Source organism: Podarcis muralis, chromosome 1, assembly GCF_964188315.1.
Source record: "Podarcis muralis chromosome 1, rPodMur119.hap1.1, whole genome shotgun sequence".
NCBI lineage: Eukaryota > Metazoa > Chordata > Lepidosauria > Squamata > Lacertidae > Podarcis > Podarcis muralis.
The window spans coordinates 80,500,957-80,523,205 of record NC_135655.1 but is presented as its reverse complement, the minus strand read 5'-3'; the positions used below and the strand labels follow the sequence as shown (position 1 = coordinate 80,523,205).

The following is a 22,249-nucleotide window of genomic DNA, read 5'->3' as shown; positions in this document are numbered from 1 at the left end:
AACTGTTATTCCCAGTTCCTCCATTCTGCTGCAAGAGGAAACAAAAACGCCTCTCCACAGAATGGATTTGAATAAAAGCATGAGTAAATATCTAGAACAAATCCAGAACATGAAGTAAAAAAACCATTTCCACACAGATCCTGCTTGAGGGTTTCATACAAGTACCTGGTTGGCCACTGTGAACAGGATGCTGGACTAGATGGGACATTGGTCTAATCTAGCAGCCCTCTTCTTATGTAGACTAATAACAATTGAGGGTAATGGTGCATTCCATGCATGTTGATCAGTGTATACTGAAGATACATAGAAGTCCCACTTGTTTCAAAGGGCTTACTCCCAAGAAGTTGAATTGTATTGTAGCCCTGAAAGTTATTCTCCACTGCATGGATTATTTAGAGAAAAGCTTATAGGTGACAACCAAAGATAAAACACAACTGGTCCACAGTACTGCTTGCAATAAAAGCAGGGCCAACCCTCCAGTGTCTTACAATTCTTGCCATTACTCTCCAGTTAAACATCAGGGGCTACAACAAGCTAGAAGTTCCCATCCAAACCGGGAGCTCATTAGCATGGCAAGGGGACCGTCTGTCCCACTTTCAGATTTTGGTCTGTCACTATACATTCTCATCCCTTTTACGTTTACTTTCTTGTGCATAAAGGGGAAAGTGAGAGCCTGATATTTCATTCCATTGTGTCTTTACTTCATAGAGCTAGTGTTGGCTATAACATACTTTGTCTCAACTATCAAGGAATTTATTTTCAACTTTTTGAACCTGTACACCTGATTACATGTGAAGCAAATCTTAGCTTTCCAGCTGGGGGTGGGGAGTTTCCTAGCTGTACACCACACTCTCTAAAGTGTCTTGCCCTCCACATTTGCTGATACAGGTAGATAAGTATGTTAACGTAAGTTTCTAGTGATATGAAAGTACTTTTAAAAAAAACCCAACCCTCACCTAAGTCAGTGAGGCTGAAATGTTTTTATGCTTGAGTGTGTGAGAGAGGTACAACTTCCCTGTGCATTTGCTTATTTAGACACTTAAATGGTAATAGTTTAATATTATTTTTTAATGAAACTAGAGAGTTGCATACAAAAAACCTGCACATCTCCCCATCCCTTTCTTCAGCCTTAATTCCTGCCACCAACCCTCATTTGATGGTCAACACTGGATGGGTTTGGCTCAGTATTGTTACAATCACAGCACAGACAAAGCTGAAGGAACAGAGGAAAACAAATCCATTTAGTACTGGGCTCAACTTTCCATTCTACAGGTAGCCTGAACCAAGATAAAAAGCTATGATGCACCCTATTTCCCCCATATCCCTCCCACCACCCCCACCCATGTGCCCCATGGTTGCCCCGATTATCTTAACACTACAGTGAAGAATAGGCTCTGCTCTCAACGCATCCTGGTAGGAGAAACTACACACTGTAGAATTTCAGGCTTCTGTCCATGCCTGTCGAAGCAAGGAACTTAGCATGATGCCCAAAGGCCACTCCTGTGGTCAGGCCGCTATGCTCTGTAGGAAAGGAAACAAAGACAGTTGAGTGAGAAATTATTTCATTGTTTTGTCACCTCACACACCACAAACAGTGATACTGGCCAACAGTACAAATGTCTGAATATAAAGCCCCTCAAGAATGGCACACAGGACCCAGAACCCCCCTTACCTGTGAAGTGGAGAACCTCCGTCCATTGCTTACAGATGTAGACTTGGACATCAGTGCCACCTAGGGCCAAATAGGTGCCACTCTGGTCAAATATGAGGGACTTCACCTAAAGAGAAAAATGGTATTTGAGATGAACACATCCACTTCAGAAGTAGCTATGCCCAGTCCTCTCAGGCTGGGGCAGTAGCAACCTCTGTCCATTTAAAGGAGGCAGCTGTGCAAGGTTCAGAGAGCTGCCAAAAGTGTAGAGAAAATGGGCTTTAAAATGAAGGGGAGGAACCTGAGAAAATTCCAAGTGTTGTCAAGAAAAGAAGGGGAAGGAATACAGGCCTACTACTAGGCTTACTAGCAAGAGAGGGTCACACAAACCTCAAAGTTATTGTCCAGTTGCAGGGTCTTAAAGTTCTTCAGTTTGCGCAGATCCCAGAGTTTGACAGAGGAGTCGTCAGCAGCAGTGGCCAGGTAGTACCCATTCTCAGAGAAGGCAATGCTAGTAATAGGGCCAGAGTGTCCTGGGAAGTTTGCAACGTTGGTCCTTTCCTGAGAAAAACAAGTCAGTATGTGTTAGAGACATGTTAGGCCTGATCCTATCTTCCCAAAGGATGCAAAACTTCTACACCTTCCCTGCCTGCACAGTGAATAAAAGAGTGAGTTTATCCTCCCTGTGACATACTTTCTGCATGGCATTTTGAGTCTGGCTCCTCTTAGGAAGTGATAGCAACTTTCAGGTAGACAGGTAATTAAAACTGGTCTTTCGATAGTGGGCCCCAAAACAGGTTAAGAGTCACTGAAAGAAAAGATGAAGTGCTTCCAAAGAGTTTTCAGTGGCAAAACGAAAACGAATCTTTTGATGTGGGGGAACTTGCAGTAGGGACCCTATAAGACTCTTGCTGAAATTGTACAGAAAATTTAAGCATGTTAATAAGCACCACTTTCTCATGACATCCGTGTGAGATGTCTCTAACTCAGTGGTTCCCAACTGGTGGTCTGTGGACCCCGGAGGGTTTGCATAACCCACTCAGGCATCTGTGGCACCATTCACTTAACAAAAACTACAGGAGATATCTAGAAGATACTAGTAGAATCTTTGGCTATTCTAAATCTAGTTCCAGCTCTAGAATGGGCAGTAGTAGCACCTCTTGAATATTCCTTGCTCATATTAGTACCATTATAATCAATGTCTATTAATTACTTTCTAAACCACTGTCTCAAGGCAATTTATATATAATATAATCAAAAGCAGTTAAAACGACAAAAACAAGAAATACATTTAAAACAAGACTAAAACCCTAACAAGTAGACACTCCTGGCAAATACCCATTTATCCACCTGGGAAAGCCTGTTGGAACACAAATGTCTTCCATTTTTCCCAAAAAGTGGAGATAGTGTGTGGCTGTCATATCTCAACAGGAATGCTCTTCTACAGAACTGAGACAGTCACACCAAAAGCCCTGTTCTGAGCTATTGCAGAACAGGCTTTTGAGATCTCAAATGACTATGCAAGCCTAGCTTTTATGCAATTTCTCATTCAATAATATGGACCAAGGAGTCAGCATTTATAAAGCACTTTGGAATATTCTATATGTGTCACACAACATTATCAGCTATCCTTAAGGTAGATATCATGAAGGAGCTCAATATTCCAAGCCTTTTCTCACCTTCAAGTCCCAGATCTTAATCTGAGAGTCCATTGTTCCTGTCCCAAAAATAAGCCCATCAGGATGAAACTGGGCACAGGTCAGCGCTGCAGAGAAAGGAGATAGTGAATCATCACAAAGCTGAGAGTAAGCCATTCCTATAGGGAAATGAAGTCCCTACCCAGCCTTCTCCCACCCATGTATCAAAACATGAGCTGTGCTTGGGGATGATGCTAATCTATGGTTCAGCTTTATGAGAATGAGCCTAGCCCTCCACACAAGGCTCATCTAAAGTCTCCCTTCTTCCCCAGTGCAATCATAAGGAGACTAGAAGCTGCCACTTCTGGTTTAGATTAACCACAGTTTAGAGTTTGTGCAACATGCTAAACTGTGATTAATCTTAAATAAGCTCAGTTTAAATAAGCAAATAAACTATTACTTGATATTAACTTGTTTCCATTAACCACAGTCATGACAACTCAGTTTGTCCAGATTCAGCCAATACTGCAAGCTGTGGTTACACAAAAACCAGAAGCAGCAGTTTTTGGATTCCTTATTGAGGCTGTACTGGAGGGGGAGTGAACAAGGCTGGAGGAAAGCTATGCTTGTTCTCAGAACACTAAACTATGGTTTAACATTATGGCGAAACAAGACCACACTAAACATGCAGACTCTCCCCTCTCCCAAGCAGGTTTCACCAAAATACCAAATGTAGAGCCCCTACCACAGCCAGAAGTTTCATCTGTGACCTTGGTGAGAACACGGCCGGTCTGGATGTCGGAGAAAGCCCAATACTGAAAGAGAGGAAAGGTGGAGGGTTTGTATATGGCAAAATGTCTCTTCTGGGAAGCTTGCTTTGACTAATCCTCACTGTTTTATGTTTTGGATTTTTTTAAAAAATGTCAATGTTTGTACCTTTTCATTGTGAACTAGATTGTTTTATTAATTGTTATCTCTAAAGTGTGAACCACTTTGGAAGAATTGTTATGTTAAAAAATGAGAAAGAAATGTTTAAAATAAAGCTAATAAGCAAATAAGCAAGTGCAGCTTCACATTTTGCAGATGTCATTTTAGCATGAAGAGCTTTACAGTTAACACAATCTGGCCCTGACCACCTCTGCTTTCGATCTCACCTGGTCATCAGAGGAGCTCAGTAGGTAATCGCCTGTGGCATGGAGACTCAGCCCTGTCACGGCACTCTCATGGGCACGCACAACCTGCACACATGAAACACTGGGGACTGACCAGATCCGGATAGTAGCATCTGGCGAAGCCGAGAACACCAGTTCCTGCAGGGGAGAGTGAATAAAGCCCAAAGAGTTAGGCTGAAACAAGAGCTTTGTTTATTGAATTCAGAACAGTTGTGTCCTTAATCATCAGCTCAAGAGGCGACCTACGGAGTGCATTCTCTATCTATAAGGGGACCTCAAGGGAGATCATACAATTGTTTCAGGCAACTGCAGAGGAAATTCAACAACACGCTAAAGTTATATTAAATATTTTAGTATAAGGGGCGTGGGGGTGGAGGGAATGAGGCAGGCAACAAACAACAGTCTTTACCTGGGAAGGATGGAAGACTACACTGGTGACCTTCTTGGTGTGACCTTTCAGCGTCGCCAGGATCTGCTCTGAGGTCTTGTCAAAAACAACAACATTCTTATCAGCTCCACCTGGAAAACAAAGAGACCACAAAGGCCCAGTGAAGGAGAGCACCCTACACTCCTTCAGCACATCTAGTATTGGGACTCATGCATTGCAAAAACAAAATTCATAGAAAAATGAGTATTTTAGGGAGAAATGCATTGGAAAGCATACAGAAATGAGTACTTTACAGGACAAATGTATATAATATCCGAAATGTTTTTGTAGTTTCATTTTAATCTACAAAACCCCAGACAGGATAGACCCAAGATCAACCACAAGCAAAAGTAACCCGGAATGAAAATAGGTTGATCTGCCCATACCTACATGCAAACCTAAGCATGGAACCAAAGGAGAAGAAGTGGCTTTTGAAGAGAGCAAAGGACCCCATTGGCTCAAACTGTCCTAACACTTTACTCAGGAAAGGAACTGAAACAGAAGTCTTAACATACCTGTGAGGATCTTGTTGGTGTCAGAAGGACACAAGTCGAGAGCAAGGATGCCAGGAATACTGGCACTGTGTAGTCCCTGTGCAAAAGCAACATTGTTGACATTAACGTTTCAGTGCAAAGGATGAGAGAGGGCCTACTGCTTCACCTCAACAAGACTCAAGCAAAACGACTCATCTTATACAAGAGGAGTGTCTGCAAACACTTGGCTTGATCCCAAACTTTTCCCAGTTTGTATCCCTGATAGAACAGTCTTTCCTCATGATTTGACAGGAATCTGCAGACTCGGCTCCAAGCCCACAGCAACAGTAATGAAAGAACGGTGGTGATCCTGGTATTAATAACAAGATCGATTACTTCCTTGTGCAATCAAATGATAAATGAGCTTGAAGCTGTTCCAGAATCAAGAGAGAAGCTGGTAGCAAAGAGCAACACCAGTTTGGCTTCGGCAGCAAAAGCAGCAAGTATTGTTAATTTGGAAAGGCTGGAGGAGGCAACAGAGGTCCAAGAGCTCAGAGCCTTCACACTCCAGGCCAGCATGTTGCAAAATATGGTTAAACTTCCAGCAGACAAGGAAAACCTCCAGTCCAAGCCTGGCATATAAGAGATCAGGTGTGAGGCAGGCAGAGATGCAGCTTCCAATTCACAATAGAGAGCCTTAAAGTGTACTCCTAATTGTTCATTGGCAAAGAAGGGTTGCTGTCATCATGTATCAGATGGTAGGTGGTGACAGCACACCCTCCAGCATTGGGTGACCCCTACAGAAAGCAGATTTCAAGTCAGCACCGGTCAGTGGTGATTTCAAGTCTTGCTTGTCACCTGACATCAGGTGATTGACAGGTGAGTAGAATCCTGCCCATCTGTCAAAGTAGCCTGTCTTGGTTCTCTACCCCTGGCTTAGATCAATGGATAGCTAGTGCAGAGTAGTTCAGATGGAGAGAGGATGCTCAACAGTATTTTTGGTAAAACCTAGGAAGTGTTTGGCTTAGATGAGATGATTCCTTCATGGTAGCCTTCCCAATCAATTATGATCACCATACTCACCACATGTGAAGCCACCTGCCGGTACCTGCTGAGTTCTTCCGGCTTCACCAGCTCCTCCGGCACGGTCTTCCCTCTCTGCCAAAAAGACAACATAGAACTAAACTCCTTGTAACAGGAACATCCTAGCACAGGGAGTTGCACCTTTGCAGCAATCATGAGAACAAACATACTGCAAGCACCCCTGGATAACTCAGTGCTTCCCCACCTGTAGAGCAAATATTGAGATAAGGGCACTCACCTTTTTACGCTCCGTGGTCAGCACCGTGGCTTTGTCTTGAAGCTGCAAAACAGAACAGCATTAGGAGAAGCCAGCTTCAAACATGGTATGCTAGCACATCAATAAGCAGGGGACAATGCTGCTGACTCACTCTACTTTTTGCCTGTTGCTGCTGGGGAATGGCCCCAGGACAGAGAAGAGGCTATTGCATCTGTCTGCCCACCCTTTTCTGCTTGCTCTGCCAGCCAGGGTGCTATCAGTGATTCCCGAAAAGCAAGAGAGCGGAAGAAGCTGCAACTGATTGTCCTGTTAGACACTGCAGCCGTAATGTAGAAAGGGAAGGCACAACAGTGTGGAAGTGGCATGTTCCTACAGACAAAGCCAGCTATAAAGCTCAGATTGGGAGATCATAACTGTATAGCTATAGCATGATCTGGATGGCAAATAGCAAGCCAGGGATATTTCTTACCTTCTGGATAATCTCTGGGGTCATTCCAGCCAGCTCTCCCAAGTCCATTGGTTCACCAGCACCCTGCAGGAAGACAATGAAGAGCATGATTAGCCCAGAGAAGAAAGACAGAGCACAAAGAGAATTATTGACCGATACATGTGTGTGACTTACCACAGCGTTGGGTTGTGAAGAAGGTACAGCCTGGGGAACGATGAGGCCAGCTTGGGGTTTCAGAGTTGCCAAAGCTGGGAAGAGAGAGAGAAAAGGTGGTTTGGCAGGTTAAAGCTGGCACTGTAGACTGCTTCCCTGGACACCACCCAAAGAACATATCATCTTCTGAGTCTTTACCTTCTCTCGCAGCAGTGACCTCTTTGGTGAGACGGGCAATGACACGGCAAGCAGCATCATGCTGGTATAGTGCATGGGACAATTCCTGACGTGTAGTTTGCAGCTGCTGGCGTAGCGTGAAACTGTGCAGCATGACAGCATCCTAAGGAAGTACATCAGCATAGTAACTGATCTTTACAGAACAACAAACCCCTGTGTTGCAAACTTAACACAACAACACAAAGACCAGTATACCAGATAGCACTGTAGTTCTTATTGCATAATATACATGGTTTAGTACAACAAAAACAAAATGTGTATACTTGTAAACTCTCTGATACATTTGAAAACAAATGAACACAGGTCTGTCAATCTTTGAAAGTCCGTAGAAGTATAATAAGTCTATGGTTGAAACAAAGTAATAGCTGCTATCCTGTGGGCTAAGCGGTAAAAGTTTTTAGGCGTTCATGGTTTCCAGTTCCATCATCTCAGCAAGCAGAGGAGGAGCCCCCCAATATATATGTTTTAAAGATACTTACCCATTCATCTTGAAGTGCCTTTAGAATGGCTGGAATGCTAGTAGCAGATGGTGGCTTTGGCCGAATTGGGTGGGCAACTGGGGATTACAAAGCCACAAGAAAGAATTACTTCCAGAAAGAGCCGTCCATTATTATCCTTACAAACCTGCCTTACACGCCTTTAAAATCAAGGCTGCTTGGAAGAATGGTTCAAAAGGCACATGCCTTTTGCAAGCTTTTTTAACTGCTGCAATCAACAACCACCTATTTGCCTTTATCCATTGCTCATGACATCCATGCATTGAGAAGTCAAAAAGGTGAACTGTGGGGGGAGCAGAAGGCCACAGGGATTGTGGGTCAGATGGAAGGAACCACAAGCAAGCTAAGGAGAAGAAAGAGCTGGGGGTAGAGGGAGTTTTGCTGAAGCGGGAAGACAAGTGGGAGGACATAGATGCTGACGTTACTGAGGCGAGTATGCAGACTGCTCTTGGGTTAAAAGCACTAGTGGGTAAGCTGTGGCCCTCTCTAGATGGTCCTACACTCCAACTCCATCAGCCCCAACCAGCATGGCCAGTGATGGTAAGAGAAGTAGTCCAACAGCATTTGGAGGGTCACAAGCTCCCTACCCCTGGCTTAAACCACCGAATACTTTTGTTAGCAACCCTTCCTTTATCTAGACCCATATATAACCTCACCAGGCCCTGATGTGTTTGGAACAGTCATATTAGACAACAAAATAGCAAGGCAGAGAAACTATCCTTATTAATATTTGATTTAGCTTTTCCTGTTGTGCAATATGCTAGACTAGACCAGTACGTCATAACATCCTGGTTTCAGCATAGCCTGGAACAGGGGTAACTAATGTCGTGCTCTTCAAGTATTGTCAGACTCTATCATCTCTGACCATTTGTTCAAGCACAACACCCTTTATCAGTCAGCAATCAGGTTTCAAGAATTCCCTGCCACCCAAGGTCTTAAAAGGAGAAGACTAAGATTGGCAACTCCACACTCAACTGTTTCTCAAACACAAGGGAGACTCCAGTGCCTCTGACTCTTCTGTCCTCCCTCACCTTTGATATCTATGAGTTGCTCTTCAGACAGTGGCTGGTTGTTCACTGGATCAGTCCCATTCTCTGCAATATACTTTTCAATCAGCCTTCTCTCATAGACATGGTTTGAGACAGGAGACACACAGGGATGCTCAGGCACCTCATTTGAAACTGCAAGAAAAGGGACAATAGAAAGAATTGGCAAAAGTCATTCAACCATCCATGTTTCACAGCACTTTACGAAGTAGAGGTACAGAAGTAATAGGGGAAATGAAGTATCCCAGCCCAATGGAATCTACAGTAAAAATGTTGTAGCACATCGTGCTTCTTTTGATTATCTATTCTTTTGCAAAACAAGAACATGACACCTTAACTACAAAATTAATCAAGCTCCAGAATTACTAGTTTAGGCATTGTGTGAAGAACTGGCCCTGACAATGGAGGCTGGTTTGCAGGGAGAATGGAGCACTGCACCAGCAGCCTATGTTTGCCCTCAACCAGTGCTTCCCCCACCACATATGCCTTCTTTCTTACATCCAGTCCAAGGTGGTGGCCTTTGTTGCCTCCTCCACTTTAGACTCTTGTGTTGCCCTTGTAGAACTCGGCAGGGAGAATGGGGACAAAACTCTAATCATCTGAGTCTGCTAGTCATTGCCTCTGGCTCCACCTACCCTTGGCCTCTGACTTCTTGCTCTGCCCTACCAAACTCAATGGGCATCAGCCACCACTGAACTCCTGACAGGCATAACTTCCAGTATGTATTCATGTGCAACTTATTCTTCCTTGCCTAAGCTGACCTGAGCCATAACACAATGCACTAAACTACACAATCTTTCAATCAATTTGGGCTGTGCCCAGATCCTGCCACAGAAAAAAACACATTCATGTGCTCTTTAAATTGCAGCATGTATAAGTTTTGAAGAAGATTGTGTTCCTACTACTTATTTAAGTTTAAAAAGGAAGACATTTAAGTTTCTTCTTCTGATTCTTCTTCTGTCCCAATAGTGATAAAAAAAATCAAATGCAACTGTTTTAATATTTGCATTCCTTCATGTCATATTTGTAAATTGACACCAAAAGCAAAACCACAGAATCAAAAGACCTCAGAGTCCCTTTTCAACTCTACAATTAAATGATTCTAAGACTTCACAAAGCCTACCAACCAGAGATGCACAGTATGTCACAACCATGGGTTGCGTCAGCATCAAGTTAGCTGGACCCAAGTCCCACTGATTTCAGCAAGACCCAAGCTGAGCTAACTTGGTATGGATCCAACCCGATGTCTAATACACAATTGCTAGACATCAATGCACAATGGTCAAAGCTTAATTTTAGCCCTTCCACTTGTTAAATTTCAGTCATGGAAGCACATGTATTAGAAAATCCTGCCAACTAGCAGCCTAATGCTGAAGGGTTACATTGGATGTCACAGATCTATTTGTTCCTGCCTCATGACATCACTGCACTGCCCATTTCCCCAACCCACAAGCAGCAGCCAATTATGTGGAGCAGGAGCAGGAGCATGTTACAACATGGATAGCAATTCCTGGACATTACCGGTGAGAACTCAATATAGGAATGTTTTTCATAAACTGACCATAATGTGAACCCATCCCTAGAGACCTGCTCCCTGCCTTGGAAGCCTTTTTCTACCTGACCTGGGAGGGCGAGGCCCTGAATGACTCCAGTTACAAAAGCTGAGGATGCAGAATAGAATCCTGGGCTGGGATATTGTTTAGAGGGGGTTGTTGCTGTTAATTTTTTGTAGCTTTATTTTGTATCTTATGACCTATGTGGAAATTGTTCGATTTGGTCGTGCTCTTTTTGATATTGTGTATATTGTTTATGCGGTGTTCGAAATTAGCCAGGCACATCTTGCAGTTGGCTTTCAACCACTTGTGACCAAGTGAAGATGCTTGGGGGCCAGGATGGCACCTGACATCTCCATCATCTGAGGATCACTGGATCTGGACTGTTTCCGCACCCGAATACCCCATCCTGTAGAATTCTATCAGTTATATTTTATCTGCACAATCGGAATGAATTTCTGGAACCAAATTCCTTTTTCTGTGCAGCCTGAGCAGGAGCAGTCATCATTAAAAAAAGAAAGGTCGGAATAGGCCAAATAGGCCAATATATATGCACTGTCCCTGGATCAAGTGACTTTTCTTCTTTAAGTTCTCAATGCTCTTAACCTAGCTCAAGGTTGTCATCTTACCATGCCAGATGTATAACTGAGAATCAATCAGTCCATCATTTGAAAAATAAGTTTTTAGAACTGTCTTGCCCCAAAATGGCAACTAGACATTTCATTTTGGTCACTTCAACCTAGGGTTAAGGAGCTATTTGGCACCTACCTTATATATCTTAATTTTTAACACTGTGTTTATGACTACTTTTGTTATGTTTCTAGTTATGTATTTTTTGTTGCTGTAAGCTGCCTTGAGCATGGTTTTAACTTTGGAAAAGTGGCGTACAAATAAAAGATTAAAAACTAATGGCCAGAATTCAACTACAATGGTGCCTCGCAAGACGAAATTAATTCGTTCCGCGAGTTTTTTCGTCTTGTGATTTTTTCGTCTTGCGAAGCACGGTTTCGGAAAAGTTTTGGAAAAGCTTCAAAAATCACCAAAGTCTTCAAAAACCTCAAAAAAGGCTACCACACCGTGTGCTATGAGTCGCTCCTCGAAGTCAAGTTGCAACTGTATTAACGGTTTTAAGAAAAAGGAAACAAACTTGCAAGATGTTTCCATCTTGCGAAGCAAGCCCATAGGGAAAATCGTCTTGTGAAGCAACTCAAAAAACCAAAAACCCTTTCGTCTTGCGAGTTTTCCGTCTTGCGAGGCATTCGTCTTGCGAGGTACCACTGTAATTGGTGTTCTAGCAGAAGCAAATGCACTAGCATAATGGGGCTCTCCTCCCCACACACCCTAATGAGCAATGTGTAAATTCTAAACTAGATTAGTGACTGGGTAAGGAATCAGCAGCTGATAGCTGTATCGATAAAAAAAGGACTAAAATCCCCTACATGTGCAATAAATTGCAAGTGTGTAAGAACTGTAAGTGTGGGCCACCCATTAATGCAGACCTGGAGGGAGTATTACTCCTTTACCAAAAATTTTACTGTCTGCTGCTTCCCATCTAGTACAGTTTAGGTTATAATTTAGATTTTCCCATTGATAGTCAAAAAACCCGTCCATCTTAGCCAAGTCAAGCCTAAATAATTCTGGCCTAAAGTATAAAGAATCCAGATATTTAGCTATAACTAAACCTAAGCAGCTGATGGTGGAGGCCATTCCATAATCTTAATCATAAAAAGAATGTCTTTTAATATTTGGCATGTGGTACCTGTGAAGCACAAAGTTAAAATTAGTTAACATTCAGTTAGGATTGTCATAGTCTCTAAAGAGAATTAGTAAGAGCTTCTGAATCTGACAGAATATGATTGAGAAAGCCTGAAGTCCTAGAGAGAGAGAAGTCATGCATTCAAATCACACCCACAGGCTTTTTTCAATGCCTCAAGATGCAGAATTCCAATTACACCCACATAACTGAATGCACAATTACAGGTGCATTAAAACAGCCGAAAGAGTAATTAAAAGAAAAATCTTAAATCCACTTAACTCAACAAGTCTGTTTTCTAGATACAATGAGCAGGAGGTGATATACATATATACAAGACGTCTGTGCGACTCTGTTGTACCTGCTAATTCTGCAGAACTATACAAGTTTGCATAACCCGGGGGCGGGGGGGGGGGCAGGAATAGCGCACCACCTAGAGTATTTTTAAAGTGCTAACCAGATGTGTGCAAACACCTCTTTATAATAATGTATTTCCTGCACTAAAAATAACTCAAATAAGGTTTTCTCATTACAGACTATGAAGTAATGGTAAACTAGAATTTACATTCTGGTTTGATTAAAAAGTTTAATCAGAGGCTGGTGCCTGTTCAAAGAAATGCCTATACGATCATAGACTATTTTGCTTATTGAATGTATAATAACCAAGTTTCACATTATAGCTCAGCAGCTTTGGGCACCCCACATATTCCCAGTTGCTTATCTGAAAAATAGGAACAGCTGCAGAGCTGCTCTGATATCATTACCAAATTCTGTAAAGCACTCCATCACCTTAATATGACATAAATTAATAACTTTAATTAATTACTAAGAATTACAAATATAAGAAAATTAAATGGTTAATAAATACAATTTAACAACAGTGCCCATTGCCAAGCGAATCTTTTAAGTACCTGTCCATGATAACAGTGGCCCAAATTTTGCTATCTTTTTATTTATTTACATGATTACAGACTGCATTTTTGTATAAAATGTTCCAAAGCAGTATACAGCATAAAAGCATATGCCATCTTGTCTTCTGGCAGAGATCAGTCTATATGACCCAATGGGTCCATTCTCATCTCTGAACTGTCAGATCAGGGTAACCCATTGTTTTTGTTACCAGAAATGAAAGGCAAGGTCATAAGAATGTTATTTACCCGCCATTCCAACATCTTTGGACCCTCAGAAAGACAATTAAGATTCATCTTAAAAGATCCAACCCAGCGTTTTGTGCTTCAAGATTGAGGCTCAATTGTTGAGGCTGCAAAACTTAACATACTTACTAAAGATTTAGCTACTTCAGGTATGTTGAGACTTACTCCTGAGTGAACGTGCATAAAACCAAACTGGGAAATATCACAAACACCATCCCTAGTGGCGCAAGCGGAGGAGATTTGAGTGGTGGTTAAGAAACAGAGCTGCAAAGCAGGAAGCCCCCCTGTTGGGACCTCATCTCTTCTAGGAACTCGCCAGGCAGTCTTGGGAAAACCACACACTCTCAGCCTCAGCATCTCCACCGGGGGCCAGAACAGCACTGTTGCTGGATTGTACTGCTGGGTTATTTTAAAGGCCTGGGGCAAGTATGTTGGGCATGTGGAGCTCTATGGACACGGCAGAGAGCCATGCAACCGCCCACAGCAATGTATTGAACACATCCTCATGACCAGCATCACTGTGGCTGGAACCCTCAACTCCCCCCCCCCCCGCTTTCCCCACCAACTGTAGGCCACTGGCTGCTCCCTCCCCTTCCTCCTCCCCCCGAATGCTGTGAGGAGCCGGAAGGCCGAAAGGGGCACGAGAAAAGGCGAAGGCGAGTCACTCACTGGAGCAGATGAGGGACATGGCGAGCGCCTCTTCGGTCTCTGCCTCACGGCCGCTTCCGGGCCACGAGATCGAGGAGGAGGATTCTACTTCCGGTGGCCGGAGCCAGCTTCTTTAAACTGTACCGCGCGCCAGACGCCAGCGCGCGGGAGACTCCAGCAGTCGGCCGGAAGCGGAATCTTCCTCTTCTTCCTCCCGCCCCCGCACTTCCGGAAGGAAGGAAAGCAAAGGCATCGCTGCGAGGCCAAACGGACCAGGAAAGGCAACCACCTTCCGGATCCGGAGGGCTCCAGCCGTGCCCATCAACAACTACAACTCCCGGCATGCATTGGGACCGAGGAGTAGCCGCGTTCGGCTGCGCGCGTGCTAATCCGTATTTGGAAGCCTTTCAGCTCCTGCTCCGCGCCCCTCTTTCTCGCGGCAAAATTCAAGAGAACAATGGAGAGCACCCATCCATTGAATGCACCCATCCGGTTGCAGTAGCAGATGGAGCAGCAGCTGCTGCTCCTTCTAGCTCTTAATTCGTGGGTATTTTGTTTTTAAAGTATTGGGAAGTGCGGCGTGTTCGCACGCCAAGGCAACGGGGCACAAAGACACCTGCCTGAACGCTGTACAGGAGAGCAGAAGTGGTTTTTGCTGTCCTCTGCAGTTTAACGAGGTAACTACAGTGGTACCTCAGGTTAAGTACTTAATTCGTTCCGGAGGTCAGTTCTTAACCTGAAACTGTTCTTAACCTGAAGCACCACATTAGCTAATGGAGCCTCCTGCTGCTGCCGCGCGGCTGGAGCACGATTTCTGTTCTCATCCTGAAGCAAAATTCTTATCCCGAGGTAATATTTCTGGGTTAGCAGAGTCTGTAACCTGAAGCGTACCACTGTAGTGCTACCCGATACGCGTTTGGTAAGGAGAATGTTTTGCTGAAAATCCAGCCCAGTCTCAACTCCATCTCTGCCCTGTGATGTTAATACACCGCAGGAGCGTCGTAAATCCCCCCCCCTTTTTTTAAGCGTGCAGAAAACGCTCAAAAGTCAGATCACAGGTTTCGCGTGATATAAACTCCCCAAGTTAGAGGGGAGCCGCTCTCTTTGCTATTTCTTCTTGTTAATTAAAGCTACATGCGCTGCAATACAGGTTCCCTCCTGACCTCGTAAAAAGATCTCCCCTTCCATCCCAGGGAAGAGAAGCGGCAGCAGAAATGCCTTAAGGAGCCCTGAAGTTTCATATCGAGATAAGAACCTAGATATCTTCCACAATTACGAGCCTGAAGGCGGCACCACCCACCGAATGACAATGTAAAATCCCAGTAACGACCCTCGAGCCTAATTGTGATTGGATCCGGCGCACTATTTGCGGCGGGAAGGACTCTCGTGGGAAGCAGACAGCAAAGTGTATCTGTATCTATAATTGGAAGCGCGTGGTTGCTTTAACTGGTGTGAACGTCGCTGTAAAGAACTGCAATTCCCGGCATGCTCCTGGATCGAGCGCGGCGCGCCTTGCTCCTTCCTTTTGGACTGCATTTCCCAGAGTGCAACGGGGCTTGGAGCTATATTTGAATGGGGAGAGAGAGTGAGGGGGGGGGGGGGCGATAAAGCTGCTCGCTCCGGACTTCCCCTCTAGGCCAAGTACCCAGGTAAGCAGCCCCGGCTCTGCTTTTTCTCCTCGGCGGCGGCGGCCAATCAGCAGCCCCCGTTCGGCGCGTGCGCCCTCCAGCTCAGGTTGGCGCTGCTGGTGGGAATCTTCGCGCGAATCTCTCGGGAGCAGCCAGGAGCAAGAGCTCCCTCGTGCCATTAACGACTTCAAGGCGGCAGCAGGCTATTCCCTGCGCTTCTGTAAACAGGTGCGGGGGGGGGGGGGAGAATAAGTCAGGCTAAGGAGGAGCTTCAGAAAGTGGGGAGAGAAAAACAGGGGAGGGGGAATTGTGTTTGGGGGGCGGAGTGAGGTTGTATCTCTGTAAGAGAAACGAGAGGGGGATGTGGGGTCGTGGCCCTTTATTTAGACTTTTCACCCAGTGACTTGAGACCAAGTCAGTCCTGCACCCGCAAGAGAGAGTCTCACCTTCCTCTTTGTAGACCCCCTGCTTCCTTCTGTGTATAGGTTGCTAGAAAAATACTGCAGAGCAGACAGGAGTACGATGGTCTCTAGCGTTCATTAGAGAGCTGCTTGATCTGCAGGCTGAAGGAAGCTGGAGCTCAACTTAATCCAGAGAGCCATAGGTTCCCAACCCCTGGCTTAGTGTTTGTACAGAGGGTGTGTGCCTCATCCAGTTACATCTATTGTTCAACACAGTTTGTCTTGTTGCATGCAAAATGTACTTAGTACAGGTCATCCTCTTGCATGAAGTTCGACTTTTTGTTTGTACGGTATGCAGAATCCATCTTGCTTGCAATTGACTCTGTCATGGGGCAATGGAACTAAAGGTTTCATCTAGTTTAGTAGTCTGCTCTGCTCATCTTTCTATTAATTTCTCTTTATGTAGTGGGTGTTGTAGTGAGAAGAGGTGGCATACATTTGCATGGCTACAATGTCATCCTTGTCACTCCTTAGATTGCTTGCAGTACTAGATAAACATGACTTTAGGGATCTCTCCTATTTTGCAGAGAAGTTGGTTGCAAAGACAACAGCTGGAGTCATGACTCGATGGGGCCTCGCCTTACGGAGCTGCTTCCAGCCCCTGCCAAAACCAATCTTGGCCGTAGTAGCAGTGCTTGTGCTCACTCACATAGGAATAACCAATGCCCAGCAGTACCGGAGTGAGCCAAAGCGAGCAAAGTATGCCGAACCGGACTTTCTATCCCAAGTGGGTCGTGCCATGAGCGAGACAATGGAGGATTTGATTGGACGAGAGAACTTTAGAATATTGAATGAGGTAAGAAAGAAGTTCATGTGAACTGCTGCTATACCTGGGAGTATAGGGTGGTATATAAATTCAATACGATGATGATGATGATGATGATATTTAGTGGTTTTCATGTATCTGTGGCAAGTCGCTAACTGGTGGACAAATAAGCTAAATGTTTAGGGGAGAAAGCACAGTGAACAGGTCTTTCTGGATTGAACCACTTTAGAATGCAGTTGGGGATTACATAATTGAACACTTTGCTATGTGGTGGTGATGGGGAAACCAGTCAGAGTTTTGCCTTGACATGCTAGTTTACTTTGTGTTGGGATTTTGAACAAGAGGGAACATTTCCAGCATAAATTCCTTTAGCTTTGTTCAGAGTTGGTATGAGTCCAAGGAGAGTTGTACCACCTTCTTTTTCTAGATGACTAAATTAAATCTATGACAAAACTGATTTTGACCAGTTTTATGTCATCTTGTTGCTATTTATTTAATTCCCACTCATTTCATCAGCTAAGGGAGCTATCCATCGCTACATTTCGGTACCCAAGCAGATGGGTTCTGACAAAAGGGACAGCCCTTTTGAATTCTGACGGCTGGTAATGGAGTGAATAGGAAACACCCATGTGTGCATCTTCTCTTCTTGCAGAATATTTCTTCCCTGGTCTGGATGGTGTCCTCTGGGATCTCTTCAGCATTATTTGTTGTGGCTGAAATTACAGGGCAGCTCCTTACTTCCTTTGGAATAGCTGGTAAGTGACTAGGAGATAGGTTGGATGGAACGACAGGGTAGTATTGTTCAACTAAATTTTACTTAGAGCAGACCCATTGAAATTAATTAACATAACTTAGCCATGTTTGTTCATTTCAGTGGGTTTACTCTGTGACAAACTTAGCTGAATACCACCCCAGGAGTCCAAAAGATGTCGCATATTCAGTCCCCCTTTCTTACTTATTTGTCTTTAAAGCATGAGCAACTAACCTAGGCTGCAGCCCTACTCAACTCAGTGGGACTCAACTCAGTGGGACTGTCTTCCAAGCAAATAAAGCATAGGTTTGTGATGTTAAACTTATGTCAGTTGTGATGGTGATGGAGCAGGGCTGGGATTGGCATATAGGAATACGATTGAACCCATACTGGTTCCTAATTTATTATTGTTGTTGTTACTGTTATCTTGGCTCAGGGATGCAGCATGAGTCATGTTTGCCAAAGAGGTGTTTGCATTTCTCAGACATACACTTCCTGCTTGTGAACTGGATGTCACTTTCCAAATGGTGTTTTTGATTGTGGCAGATAATGTTGTACAGATTTAAATCCCTCTAGGCATATCCAAGTCTTTAAGCATCCAGAAGTGGTTAATTAGATTCCAACCCCGTGTTTTGTCTGTGTGTATAAAATTGATTTTCAGGGTCAGTGGGTTAAAGCTTTCAAATTGAATCTGATCTTTTTAAAATGACAAAGGTGACAACAGCACCAAAAGTGAAATGGATTTTGTAAAAAGTGTTCAGAAAATATTGTTCAAAAGCCGTTTATTATCTAATTTTAACGTATTTTGGGCCACATAGTTTCTTTTAAATAGTTTGATCTGGTATTAGCTAGTTTCCCAGTTCAATTTTTTCTGAGAACTAATGTGCTTATAAATTTATATCTTGGTGTCTTTCATCCTTCCAACAAAAGTGTGTTTTGACCCCCCCCCCTCCACTTTGTGCTTCAGAACTCTTGAGGTAGGCTTCACTGAGTTCAAAGGAGAATATTTACAAGTGTGCTCAAATTGCAGCCTTAAGTCTATTTCCCACATCATATATTTTAGGAGTAGTCTGTCAGTATCCTTTTGACAAATAGGTGTATTACGTGCTGTCAAGCATATGTGCACTGGTAAATACAGATTTGTTGTATGAGCCAGCCCTGTGTCTCTGTCTGCACAGTTGAGTTGAGCAATGCTATGCCCAGAAAGAACTGGGTTGCTTGGGCAGAGGAATTTCTCCCTTTGATTCTGACACCTCAGCTGTTTTCATTGAGACAAAAATGTGGACTCCCACATTAAAAAAAATTAATGTTTGATGTCTTTCTGTGTTTTAATTTGTTGGAAGCGCCCAGAGTAGCTAGGGTAACCCAGTCAGATGGGCGGCAAGCAAACAAGCAAACAAAAACAAGCAAACTGTTATTATTATTATTATTATTATTATTATTATTATTATTATTATTATTATTTATTAGCAGCAGCAGCATCTTAGGACTAGTAGCGGAGCCTTTACTGATGCATTGTGGGAGGGATGCTTCCTTCTGGAATGTAGTGATGCCGTAGTCATGAAATGGTGTAGTGCCACACTGGGTTGAATGATTTTGTAAACCTTTTCCCTTTCTCCTTTGTGTTTCAGGGGAGCGTGCAACTCAGTTCCTGAAGCTAAACCCTGAACAGGTGCAGACAGCGCTGCTCTGGGGCCTGGCTGCTCTGCTTGGTTATTGGGTGTTGTCGCTGCTGTTGAGTGTGTTGGTCGCCATCTTGAGCCGCATCATGTGGGGCCTCAAGTTTGTCCTCTTTGGGGCCTGCTTTATGTTTATTGTCACCTCAGTGCCTGATCGCTCTGTGCAAACTATGCTTCTGTCAGGTTTACTTACGCTGTATGTCCTGCTTGGTTGGCTGAGTGGGTCAAACCACTCCGGGGCCCGACTAGAAGCCGAAGTGCGCAGCTTGAAGTGTCAAGTGGCAGAGCTGCAGCGCAGGCAGAGGCGCTCTGCCAAGCACCTGGATGAAGAATGAAGTTCTGGGAAGCTTATTATCTCCATGTACCTTCAATAAGAGGCAACTGTTTTCTGCCTGTCTTCACTTACTCCCTGATTCCCTCCTAGACGGTTGATGCTCTCTTGTGAGTCTTTCACTCATAGCTAAGCAAGAACATGCAAATACTTAATGGAACTTCTCTACAGGAGATGGATGATTCTGGGATACTATCTTACCAATTGTCACTCCAGTGACCTGTTAAAAGCTCTCTCCATCTCTTGACTTCCCTGTCTTGTGTTTTGTTCTGGGTTCTTTCAGAGACCTCCTTCTAGACCTCTACCTTTCATCTTACTCTTGGATGATGAGCTTGCTGGTGAAGTGAGGGTGCTGTTCACTCAATTATTACTTTTAATATCAGTTTCTCTATAGTGCTGCATATCGGGATAGAAGAATGGGGTATTGAAGAGATTGCTCTGAGAATCTCGGTCTCGTATGTTTCACCAGCATGCCAGTATGTATATCGGACAGTAAAGGCCAGTGCCTTCTTGAAAGCTAAAGCTGGTTGTCATGATTGTGATGGCAACAGAACAAACCACAATGTTGTGGTTTTTTGTGTGTGTGTGCATGCATATGCTGGAAAAGCGTGTTTCATTTCCAGCTCCTTATAAGCCAAAGATACTCATGTAGAACCAATGGCAAGTAGCATTCAGCTGCTTTGTTCTGGGCAGAAATAAGCCATAGACAAAAGTGAATGTTTGTAGCTCTTCCCTCCAGACAGAATTTGTACCTCTACCAAATGGAATCACAAGCCCAGACTCAAGTACTTTTTCTGCTTGTTTTGGCTTGGAGATATAACTCACTCAATGGTATAAGCCACATATCTTTTGCCAACATATATTTTTAAACTGCCAGTTTTTAAACAAATGGGGTATTTTTACACACTTCTAAATAAAAGTGTATTTAATCATTTTCTCTTTGCTTTTATTGTGTGTGTTTCCAGTCATCTTTTCATTTTTTAAGCAAAGGTGATGCAGAATCTGCTATGAGGTGTTTGTGACTTGTTAGGCCAGGGGTTGGCAGCCTTTTAGGGCCATTGGCACATTTGGAAATTTTTAGTTACAGATAGGTAGCCGTGTTGGTCTGCCATAGTCAAAACAAAAAAATTCCTTCCAGTAGCACCTTAAAGACCAACTAAGTTAGTTCTTGGTATGAGCTTTCGTGTGCATGCACACTTCTTCAGATACACAGACCAACACGGATACATTCAGATACATGTGTATCTGAAGAAGTGTGCATGCACACGAAAGCTCATACCAAGAACTAACTTAGTTGGTCTTTAAGGTGCTACTGGAAGGAATTTTTTTGTTTTGGAAATTTTTGTTTAGCATGTTCTCTGAATAGCATCTTCTGGCTGCATCTCTCCCCCAGATTGCCCCCTCCCAGAGAAATTGTAAGAGAAGCACACCCCACCACTTTGCCAAGGGGTCTGACTAAAAGTTGGATCCAGTAGAATTAAACTTAGCCTTGAAATGCATATAAAGCTGGAAGAGGACATGGGATGTCAGCTGCCTCCTTCATTTGGCTTACTCTTCGAGAAATAAAACGTTAACCACCCCTACTGCCACATGACTAAGAGGGGCAGTGACTAGGGAAGCAGGGCTCAGAGACTTCATGTTTGCTGCAGAAGACCTCCTCAAAGTTGCCAATCTGTCAATCCCTGAGCTAGACCACTATAAGCCCCTCTCAGCAGCAATGTCTAAAGTATGAGCGGGAACTGTTCTTGGTTTGACCCAGTCACTAGGCAATATTTTAAAAATGGGTGAACCTATGTGTATGTTTGCAGGGCTATCTTGTGATCTGATCATGTTCATTGATCAAACCCCATGTTCTGATGCATGTTCAATGGCCCTTGTTTTTAAGTTTGCATAGTATTGCAACCTTATTCTAACACAGAGGTGTGCATTTTCACAGTTCATACCAAACTGCAATGTAGCTGAAAATATTGGGGCTGCTTTGGTGAATGTGTCTAATAACTATTTCAGCATGTCCCCGAGTCCATTTTTACCAGGATTCTCCCGGATGCTTCCTCTCCAGGCTTTGATGCACTGAAATGTTGGCAGACGCTGATACCTTGAGACTTTGTTGGGAGTGGGTATCAGGAGCAGGTCAGCAGTAAATCACATGGCACAAGTGAAGTTAACTATTCAAGAAAACACGGTCTGCTCAGTGTTTTATGACAGAGTGGGGATCTGAACCCTGCTCTTTTATTTATGAGTAATTTGCTTAGGATCAGGGTATCTGATTATTGAAAATCTGCACTTAGAGCGGCAGTGGTCAGCCGTAGATAAATTCCTATGGGAACCCTACATTGCCTCTGCAGCAGAATAGCTGTGCTTTCTATACTTCCACTACACTGCAGTAACAAGGGTGTGGTACATGAGCCATAGAGACAGGCTTAGTACCAGGAGTGGGCATTTGCTGGAGCCTTGTGCCAATCTCTAGGTCCCCCTCCTGTTGCT

General features: G+C 43.8%; 2 protein-coding genes across 4 annotated transcripts; one reads left to right on the top strand and one right to left on the bottom strand.

Annotated features, from left to right (window-relative positions):
* Positions 1 to 1,058: 1,058 nt before the first annotated feature.
* PRPF19 (pre-mRNA processing factor 19) lies at positions 1,059 to 14,349 on the bottom strand. Its single transcript, XM_028737541.2, has 16 exons — positions 14,171 to 14,349; positions 9,027 to 9,176; positions 7,978 to 8,054; positions 7,460 to 7,601; positions 7,283 to 7,356; positions 7,130 to 7,192; positions 6,682 to 6,723; positions 6,444 to 6,518; positions 5,403 to 5,478; positions 4,870 to 4,979; positions 4,443 to 4,598; positions 4,034 to 4,103; positions 3,331 to 3,416; positions 2,042 to 2,212; positions 1,673 to 1,778; positions 1,059 to 1,521 (listed from the first exon to the last, which is right to left on the bottom strand). Exons 1-16 carry the CDS (start codon positions 14,187 to 14,189, stop codon positions 1,424 to 1,426), a joined length of 1,515 nt encoding a protein of 504 aa, XP_028593374.1. The 5' UTR covers positions 14,190 to 14,349; the 3' UTR covers positions 1,059 to 1,423.
* Positions 14,350 to 15,351: 1,002 nt separating this feature from the next.
* On the top strand, positions 15,352 to 20,699 carry TMEM109 (transmembrane protein 109). Of its 3 annotated transcripts, none has more exons than XM_077932691.1 (4): positions 15,352 to 15,798; positions 16,766 to 17,034; positions 17,657 to 17,759; positions 19,387 to 20,699. In XM_077932691.1, exons 2-4 carry the CDS (start codon positions 16,798 to 16,800, stop codon positions 19,767 to 19,769), a joined length of 723 nt encoding a protein of 240 aa, XP_077788817.1. In that variant the 5' UTR covers positions 15,352 to 15,798; positions 16,766 to 16,797; the 3' UTR covers positions 19,770 to 20,699. The 3 variants fall into 3 exon arrangements, with proteins under 3 accessions (XP_077788817.1, XP_077788821.1, XP_028593387.2); XM_077932695.1 differs by lacking the exon at positions 15,352 to 15,798 and adding an exon at positions 15,828 to 16,005 and having other exon boundaries at positions 16,771 to 17,034; XM_028737554.2 differs by lacking the exon at positions 15,352 to 15,798 and adding an exon at positions 15,830 to 16,005.
* The last annotated feature ends 1,550 nt before the right edge of the window (positions 20,700 to 22,249 follow it).